This window comes from Salmo trutta, chromosome 20 (genome assembly GCF_901001165.1).
Source record: "Salmo trutta chromosome 20, fSalTru1.1, whole genome shotgun sequence".
NCBI classification, from domain to species: Eukaryota; Metazoa; Chordata; class Actinopteri; order Salmoniformes; family Salmonidae; genus Salmo; species Salmo trutta.
The window spans coordinates 6,324,215-6,334,398 of NC_042976.1; the positions used below are offsets into that span (position 1 = coordinate 6,324,215).

The window sequence follows — 10,184 nt, forward strand, 5'->3', positions numbered from 1 at the left end:
GGCAAGGAAACAGAAGAAAAAGGACAGTGAGACACGGGCTTAATTATGGACACAAGGAAAGTAGAGTGGATACGGAGGGTACGGGGTAACACAAGATGGACAGCAGTGGAACCCAGGACTCTGGAGATGGCAAAAAGGATCAATGAACCAGAGAGACAGTTTGCGGGACTCTACCTGCATGGGCAGGTCCCGAGTGGAAAGCCATACCCTCTGCCCAATGCGGTAGCTGGGAGCTGGGGTCCGGCGACGGTCCTCTTGTCGACGATACCTGGAGTTGGTCTTAAGAATAGCCGTCCTTACTCTTCTCCAGGTACATCGACAGTGGCGGAGAAACATCTGGTCCAAGGGTACGCTAACCTCCTGCTCTTGTTCCGGGAAGAGTGGAGGCTGATACCCCATCGAGCACTCGAAAGTCCCGTGGCAGAACAGGGAAGGGTGTTCCGGGCATACTTCACCCAGACCAGTTGTTGGCTCCAGGTAGTGGGATTGGTTGAGACTAGGCATCTCAGTGTGGTTTCCAGGTCTTGGTTGGCTCGCTCCAACTGACGGTTGGTTTGGAGATGGAATCCGGATGACAGGCTGGTGGACGACCCAATAAGTGCAGAATGCCTTCCAGAACTGAGGACCCCGATCAGAGACAATGTCTACCGGGAGTCCATAGATCTGGAAGACATGCTGCACCATAAGCTTGGCCGTCTCCTTGTCAGAAAGTAGTTCGGGGAGAGGGATGAAATGGGCGGCCTTGGAAAACCGGTTGACTACCATCAGAATGACAGTGTTGCCATCAGACAGAGGAAGCCCAGTGACAATTCCAGAGATATATGAGACCAGGGACGATGAGGGACAGGTAGTGGCTGCTGGAGGCCAGAAGGAGCTGCAGTGGATTCTTGTTTTGAGCACACACTGGGCATGCTGCAACAAAGGCAGCGACGTCAGGAACCATTGTGGGCCACCAGAAGTGTTGTCGAAAGAAGGCTAGTGTATGACGGGACCCTGGATGACAGGTCAGCCTGGAGGAATGAGCCCATTCCAGGACCCGGGACCGGACTGGGTTAGCGACAAACAGCCGGTTAGTCGGGCCCCCTTCAGGTCCAGGCTGGGAGCGTTGTGCCTCGTGGACCAGGTTCTCAATACCCCAATCCACAGTGGCAGCAAGGCATGTGGTAGGGTGAATGGTTTCAGAGGTCAAGGGTGTGACAGGAACTGTATAGGTGGGAGAGGGCATCAGGCTTCACATTTTTTGACTCTGGGCAGTAGGAAATTATGAAGTTAAATCTGGTGAACAGGAGGGCCCACCGGGCCTGCCTGGAGTTGAGGCGCTTGGCTGTATGGAGATATTCCAGGTTTTAATGGTAGGTCCAGACCAGGAATGGCTGTTCTGCTCCTTCCAGCCAGTGCCTCCACTATTCCAATGCCATCTTCACAGCAAAAGGAGTTCTCGGTTGCCAACATCGTAGTTCCTTTCAGCAGGATTGAGACAATGGGACAGGAAGGCACAGGGATGAAGCTTCTGGTCCTGGGCAGATCGTTGGGACAGGATGGCCCCCACTCCAACATCCGAAGCATCCACTTCCACCACAAAGGCTTTGTCGACAGCTGGAGACCATTTGAACGATACCTTAAGAGAGGTGAGTGCCGAGAGGGGTGGCACCAGGGTGCTGTAGTCCCGAATTAAACTGAGGTAGAAGTTTGCAAAACCAAGAAACCATTGCAACTGCACCCTGGACGTTGGTTGAGGCCAATCCACCACTGCTTTCACCTAACCGGGATCCATCTGAACATTGCCCTCGGCAATGACATTTCCCAGAATGATGATTGTAGAGCAGTGAAACTCACACTTCTCGGCTTTCACGAACAGTTAGTTCTCCAGGAGGCGCTGAAGGACCTGTCTGACATGAAGAACATGTTCTTGTGCAGATCGGGGAAAAGAACAGGATGTTATCAAGGTATAACAACACAAACCGGTTTAGCATGTCCCAAAGCACATCGTTTACCAGAGCCTGGAAGACAGCGGGTGCGTGACCTGGTACTCATAATGTCCACTGGCTGTGTTGAAGGCTGTCTTCCACTTATCCCCCTCGCGTATCCGAACCAGGTGGTAGGCATTATGAAGGTCCAACTTGGAAAATATGGTGGTCCCTTGGAGAGCTTCAAATGCCAAGGAGAGGTAGGGGGTAACAATTCTTGACAGTAATGTCGTTAAGTCCCCGGTAGTCAATGCACTGACGCAGGGTCTTGTCCTTCTTCTCCACAAAGAAAAGCCCTGCGCCAGCAGGAGATGCAGACGGACGGATGGCCCCAGTGGCCAGGGACTCCACTATGTACTCCTCCATAGCTTTGGTCTCTGGTCCGGACAGAGAATACAACCGACCCCAAGGTGGTGTAGTGCCTGGGAGAAGGTCAATGGCACAGTCATAAGGACGGTGCGGAGGATGGGAAGTAGCACGTGCCTTACTGAACACTTCCAGGAGGTCATGGTATTCTGTGGGAATAGCAGAGACATCCACAGTCTAGCTAACATCCTGAGGAAGACAACTTGGGGAAGGCTGTGCTGCTTGAAGGCAGTGGGAATGACAAAATGGGCTCCAACCCAGGATGGAGCTTGTGGTCCAGTCAATCACAGGATTGTGCTTTGTAGCCAGGAAAATCCCAAAACAACCAGAACATGGGGAGGTGCAATGAGGAGGAACTGTATGGTCTCACTGTGGTTACCAGAAACCCGTAATTGAATGGGCATAGTACTATGGCTGACTTCCCCTATAGAGCAGCCGTCCAGTGCCCTAGCATCCAAGGGAACAGAGAGGGGCTGAGTGGGAATACCAAGCTCCGAGGCAATAGTGGCATCCATAGAGCTTTCATCAGCCCCAGAGTCAATGAGCACTCGGAGAGACTTAGATTGGTCCACCGGCAAATCCCAAGCAGCTAGCTCATCCTTTCAATCCTCAGATAATCTGTGTAGAAAAGTATCGAAAGGCGACTCCGGATTCCAGGCCCTCTCGGCGGCCAACGTGCGAAAATCAATAGCGTAGTCTGCCACACTTTGGGAGTTTTGACGTCAGTAAAGCAGTTTACAGGCCGCCTTTCTCCCGGATATCGGAGACTCAAATACCTTTCTCACCTCTGCCATGAATTCCTCCAGATGACCACAAATGGCAGATTGTTGCTCCCAAACTGCCGTAGCCCAGGAGAGCGCTCTTCCCGACATTAGGGTAATAATATATGCTATCTTTGATCTGTCTGAAGGAAACGAAGATGGCTGTAGCTCAAAAATAAGTGAGCGCTGAGAAAGAAAACCCCGCAGGTACAAGGATTCGCCGAATATCACTCCGGAGGTGGTAAGCGGGGTTCTCTGAGGGCCTGGATAGGCTGTGCAAACTCACTACAGATAGGGAAAAAAATACTGGGTGATTGGGGTTTTTCAGAAGTGGCAGGCAGCCTCTGAGCTAACTCCCTGATTTGCTCCATAATAGCCTTTAACCCAGTTTGGCCAGTTTGTACTATCATGACACAGGGCGAGACCCAGATGCAGACAGATGGTTGGAGTCTTACAATGTCTGAGCCTCTCGTCCCGTAAGCGGGATCAACATCCAGCAAAAACTCCTAGCGAAATTAGCATAACGAAATTTATTTTTATTTTTTTTCAAATATAGGACTGTCTCATATCGTTTTATAGATACACCTCTCCTGAATTGACCCACGTCGTCCGATTTCAAAAAGGTTTTACAGGAAAAGCAAAACATTAGATTATGTTAGAGGAGTACATGGTAAAATTAGCAACATAGCCATTTTCCGACCAACCACATGCATCACAAATAACCAAAAAACAGCTAAATGCAGCACTAACCTTTTACAAACTTCATCAGATGACACACCTAGGACATCATGTTACACAATGCATGCATTCCTTTGTTCAATAAAGTTCATATTTATATATAAAAACAGCATTTTACATCGGCGCCTGACGTTGACTAACTATTTTCCCTCAAATGCATCCCGGGAAACAGTGCTGCAATTTACTCAATTACTATTCGAAAACATTTTTAAAATGTAATATTGTCATTCTAAGATTTATAGATGAATATCTCTTGAAAGCACCCGTCATAACAGATTTTAAATTAACTTTACAGGGTAATCACACTTTGCGATAAAAGGGGATGCGATACTCAGAAAATTAGCTAGTAATTCCAGCTCGGCGCCATCTTGGAACAATCGCATATCACATCTAATCTTGAATAATATTGTCAATAATCCCTTACCTTTAGTTGTCTTCATCAGAAAGCACTTCCAGGGATCCCAGGTCCACAACAAATGTATTTTCGGTCGAAAAAGTCCATCCTTTATGTTCCATTAGCTTGCTGTTATTAGCGCATCTGAAGGCTGTATCCAAATGCTCCGTCGGGCGCGGGACAGCGGTTTCGAAAAATAACATTTTTCCCCCATTTAGGTTCGTTCAAACATGTCAAACGTTGTATAACATAAATCTTCAGGGCCTGTTTCAACAAGAGAGCCAATAAGATTCGAGGGGGACGATTGTATTGTGTTTCAAAACGTTTCGAAAGGAGGGGGTAGACAGGGCCGCCGACGTCACAATGGGGATGGCCCTCCTCCTGTGACCAATTTCCACAGCGTCTCATTCATTCAGTTTCAACAGTAGAATGCTCAAAACACTTTGTAAAGACTGGGGACATCTAGTGGAAGCAATAGAAAGTGCTCAATGAACAATAGCTCACGGTGTGATTAATAGGCAAAGATGTGAATTTGAGTCCACAATTCAGAATTCCACTTCCTGTTTCAATCGGTCTCGGGGTTTTGACTGCCATATGAGTTCTGTTATACTCACAGACACCATTCAAACAGTTTTAGAAACTTTAGGGTGTTTCTATCCACAGGTATTAATTATATGCACAACCTAGCTTCTGAGTTTGATTAGTAGGCCATTCGTCCGTCCTTTCCTAGCCCCCGTCGACAGCGGCCGCTGCTAACTCAACGACTAGGAAGTATCACTTCTGTAGTGAATAAGCTCAAAGTTCATACCAGTTCATACCATAGCTCACGCCAAGGTTGGCTTAGTTCTGTCCTTGATATGGTTTAGTTAACATGTGTGTCCTTCTAACGTAGAGGCTGCAGACCTCACGTGCTGGAACCACTGGTTATCTTTTCGTCAAAGGCTTATATAGTGGGGAGGGGGAAAGGGGGTGTTTCATCGTTTATAACCCCTGTCTCTTCACAGGGTTGGGCCACTGATCGAGCAGGGCACTTTCCTTATGAAAACCCAATTCTCTCATTTGGAAGCTAAAATTACATTTAATCTCCTAACAAACAATTTCAATATCAAACATTTCAATTGCATAACAATTCCATGTGACTCTGATAACTAGAGGGTGTATACTTTCTCAGGTACAGTTTATGTCGTCCTGTCATCAATCATAATGTCCCAGATAACAATGAACTGACATACATACTCATTACGTTATCAAGCATATTTCCAACTGGTTTTATTACCAAAATATGGTTCCTTTCCCCATTTGTTTGATGTTCCCAGACTCTCTATATTTAACAGGACAGCAGTCCTTCAGTAGGGTCAGTAAGAGAGGGGAAGGGAGAAAGGTATTTATGGGGGGGGGGGTCATAAACCTTACCCACAGGCCAACGTCATGACACAACAAACGACACTAAACAGTCCTGTCAGGTGCACGAACACAAAACAGGAAATAACTACCAACAAATCCCATAACAAAAAACACCCCTCTTAAATAGGACCTTCAATTAGAAGCAACGAGGAGCAGCTGCTTCCAACTGTAGGTCAACCCAATTAACTAAACATAGAACTAGACATACTAGACTAAACATAGAAATAGACTAACATAGAACATTGCCCAACAAACCCCGAAACACTCTAAACAAACACCCCCTGCCACGCCCTGACCAAACTACAATTTCAAACAACCCCTTTTACTGGTCAGGACGTGACACTAGGAAGAAAAGCATTTCACTACACCCACAATAACAGCTGCTAAACATGTGTATTTGACCAATAAAATGTGATTTGATTTGATTTTGTTGTGTACTAAAGGTAGTGACCCTTTAAAAGTAATGTTCTGTTAATTTATGTATTTATATATTGGTTCCATTACCCTGTAAGCAGTCTATGAACTGCTGTTTGTCTATGCCACTCTGACATTGCTCATCCATATATTCATATATTATTAATTCCATTCCTTTACTTAGATTTGTGTGTATTAGGTATTTGTTGTGAAATTGTTAGATATTACTTGTTAGATATTGCTGCACTGTCGGAACTAGGTGCACAAGCATTTCGCTACAACCACAAAAACATCTGCTAAACACGTGTTTGTGACCAATACAAAATGAAATGTGATTTGATTTCTAATGAGTGACTGCAATCCACACTTTGGTTTTGATAGTCACTGCCAACAAACAAGAATGTTATCATTTTCAGACAAACACGTTACTTCTTTCAGCACACTACTACAACAGTGTGACTGTTTTGGAATAAAATGTTCAATATATTTCCTTTAACATCCTCTGTGTTGTGTGCTTATTGTTTAACTATTGATATGTTCTAGGTCATTTTGAGACCTGAAGGAGCATCAGGTACTGCTGGAATGTCTACCAATAGCATGTCCATCTTTTTGTGATAAATTACACTGGTCACTGATCAAAACATTTATAAAGTACTAAGAAAGGACTGCAAAATGACTTTACTAATGATCAGTAAATGGTTTATACGTTAATTTATTAAACATCTTATGAGAGATCATATAATTCATTATTACAGACTATAAAAGTTGTTTATCAATGTGTGAATAACCAGCTTTCCAAAACTAATGTGGGAGTAATGAGACATTAATCATGTGGAGTCAAAATAAACATTATACATTCTTCATTACAAAGTGTTATTATAAACTGTTACCAATCTCTATATTAATTCTGACTACACAGCATCTGACAGAGTTTCTCTGGCGTGACCTCTGACCTGGCAGTAGTGGTAGTGAGAGTAGTGGTAGTGAGAGTAGTGGTAGTGAGAGTAGTGGTAGTGGTGAGAGTAGTGGTAGTGGTGAGAGTAGTGGTAGTGAGAGTAGTGGTATTGAGAGTGGTGAGAGTAGTGGTAGTGGTGAGAGTAGTGGTAGTGTTCATACCCGGTATGTTGCTGTTCAAGTGTCTGCTGTGGTCTCCTGCACTGTTGTGTTTAATCATTAATGCATATAGTAGTTATTTATACATGTGAGAATACGCACCTGACTAACATTTAACATATTTGGGAGAACTGATTAATAAATGGTGAACAAACTGTAAATTCCTAACAAATAGTTTATTACCGAACATTATAAAGTGTTACCCATATTTGCATATTCTTAAATTTGACCATATTCTACTTACACAATACACCATTGAGTTATACTTATACTGGGACGTTATCTGATATCATGCAAATTGTACATTTACATTTTACTCCATTGTTGAAGGCATTGTGTACCAATTGAGCCACTAGAGGGTGATGCAAAACATACATAATGACTCATGACATTCTCAAAATGTACTTTTAGAAAACGTACATACTATTTATCATTAAATAACATGGAACAACAGCAGACGTTGGTATTTCCAATATACAACCCAAAATGACTACAATGTCTTTTATAAAACATGCTAATCCCTCTTTATGCCTTCTCCAACTCATTCTAATCCAATTCAGCCAAATCATTCTGTATCAGCACCACATGTATCTATGAAGACAAAACTGAGATAAGTGATGTCAGTGTATTATTACATGAAAGAAATAATTACAACAAATGTATAAAAAAATGATATCAAACCTATGATTGTCAAACAAGGGAAAAAACATATGAGCTATGAACGCCTTAAATTGAGAGATAAAATAAGTTTAGCTGTCACTTTGAACCATGGATAAAATAAAGCATAAATTATTGGATTAATTAGGGAATTAACAAGTGCCAGAAAACTGGTGAAATATGATAAGAAATTGTCACTTAAAAAAGAAAAAAAGAAAAAAACAAATAGAGATGGAATCCAACAAATGAAATAGTTGAAAACAACAATAGAAAGAGTTTTTGCTGCTTTTCTCTCAGACTTATTTGCCTGTACAGTTTTAACACCAGACACACTGGCAGCCTCTTTTGAAAATACCTTTCTGGCCTGTGATCTGGCCACCACAAAGATTTTCATATAAAGTGTTATAATAATAGAGCATGGGACAACCATTGTAATTACAAGGTCAATTATATTACCCCACATAAATCCTTCAACTTTGAAACATTCTTTCAAACACCTACTGGGTACCTGTACATTTACTAAGTGTTTTATAATAGCAGCATCATATATGATACAAAAACACCAGGTAATGGATATACAACACATCATTCTTGTTGTTGTTATTTTAGAGTGGTACAATAAGGGATCACACACAGCAACATAGCGGTCAATAGATATCAAGACCAAATTGGTGATGGATAAAGAAGTACATAAAAATGCCATATAGAAATGAAACACACAGAAATATTTCTCAAAATCCCAGCATGATTCCATTACTGCTACAGTCATTACTGGTATCACAATCAGTCCCACCAGGAGATCTGATGCAGCCAGAGAGAGGATGAGCAGGTTGGTTGGAGTGTGGAGCTGCTTGAAGTGAGAGATAGAGATGATCACCAGTAGGTTCAAAAATACTGTAACTGCTGAAATCAATGAGAAGAAGATGTACAGTGTTATGTAGATAGATGTCGATAGCAAAGCCTTTCTGCATGAAGAGTTTCTGTCTTGAAAACAGTATTGATCATATTTGTTTTCCTCCATTTGTAATAAAGTGTAAAAATGTTGAGGTCCTGCTCCTGCTTGGTCCTGTGTGTGACCCTGTCAGGTCCACCGTCTGACAAACTCTGAGCTCTGGCTTTCTATTTATCCCTGAGTTACTGACAGAAACTCCCCTCCGCAGAGTCTCTCTGCACACACACACACACACACACACAGGCACACGTCAGCACGTAAACAAATCATTTGTGAAAGCATGATGTAATGTATGACAGGATTGGATGTTGCTGTGCCTACCTGCCTGTCCTTCAGCCTTACTGATAGTTAGAGATGAGATTGTTTTCACCTATTTCATTTTTTGGGTTCCACGGGTAGGCCGTCATTATCCATAATAATTTGTTCTTAACTTGCCTAGTTAAATAAAGGTTAAATAAAAAAATAAAAAAATAAATAGATGAGAGAAAAGTTACATTTTCTCAAATAAGCATTTTAATGGGGGAAAATATAGTATGGGTGAAGTTTTGGTCACTCAAAGACTTTCTTACATGGGAAATATGATAGCTGTGCAGACTGACTGGTTTGGGTGATGTCAGTGCTGAGTGTCGAACATAGTCCACAACCTCAGGAGACATGACGGCACGCCACATGTCAGCTAGTCAGTGTGTAGGAAAGTTGTCAGTAGGAAGTTGATGAAATGGCATAAGTTTATGCTGACCTACAAAGGCAAAATGCAGTATCTACAAATTTCGTCTTGTAATGGCCAAGTATATTATCTGATTAATGTGGTATTAGTTTCCTGACACAGGAACAAGCCTGTTGATCAGAATATATCATGGAGTATCAGAAAGTGCTGTCTAAACAGAAAAATACCTTGATATCAGATTTTGTTGTAAAATAAATTACGTAGTTACTGCGTTTTGCCTTTGTAGGGCAGTATGGGGTATGCTCTATAGCACATGCAGTCAAAATGAATAGTGACATTCTATAGGAACATTCCATAGACGTTTACAAATGTCCATATGAACTAAATTATGTACCATACTTCTTCAAGTTGAGGGAGACTTTGTCTCTGTTTAATCATCGGTACAAATACTTTTTATCAGACTTCAGAATAAACACACCGTGTTCTCACCAAATCACCTCTTAATATTGTTTTCCTTTTCTGGTGTGTTGTTTTCTCTGATTTAAACGAGGTAGATGGTTGGAGTCTTAAAATGTTTATTAATCCAAAAGGAGTAGGCCAGAGAATAGTTGTGGACAGGCAAAAGGTCAAAACCAGATCAGAGTCCAGGAGGTACAGAGTGGCGGACAGGCTCGTGGTCAAGGCAGGCAGAATGGTCAGGCAGGTGGGTACAAAGTCCAGAACAGGCAAGGGTCAAAACTGGGAGGACTAG

At 42.7% G+C, this 10,184-nt stretch overlaps 1 protein-coding gene across 1 annotated transcript; it reads right to left on the reverse strand.

The window, feature by feature from the left end:
- Positions 1-7,316: 7,316 nt before the first annotated feature.
- LOC115155323 (trace amine-associated receptor 13c-like) lies at positions 7,317-8,902 on the reverse strand. The gene has a single exon (XM_029701891.1). It carries the CDS (start codon positions 8,833-8,835, stop codon positions 7,873-7,875), a length of 963 nt encoding a protein of 320 aa, XP_029557751.1. The 5' UTR covers positions 8,836-8,902; the 3' UTR covers positions 7,317-7,872.
- Between the last annotated feature and the right edge of the window lie 1,282 nt (positions 8,903-10,184).

What these genes read in the sequence shown, in the direction of transcription:
- LOC115155323 (XM_029701891.1), bottom strand. Translation starts at nt 8,835, where the DNA reads ATGGAGGAAAACAAATATGATCAATACTGTTTTCAAGACAGAAACTCT.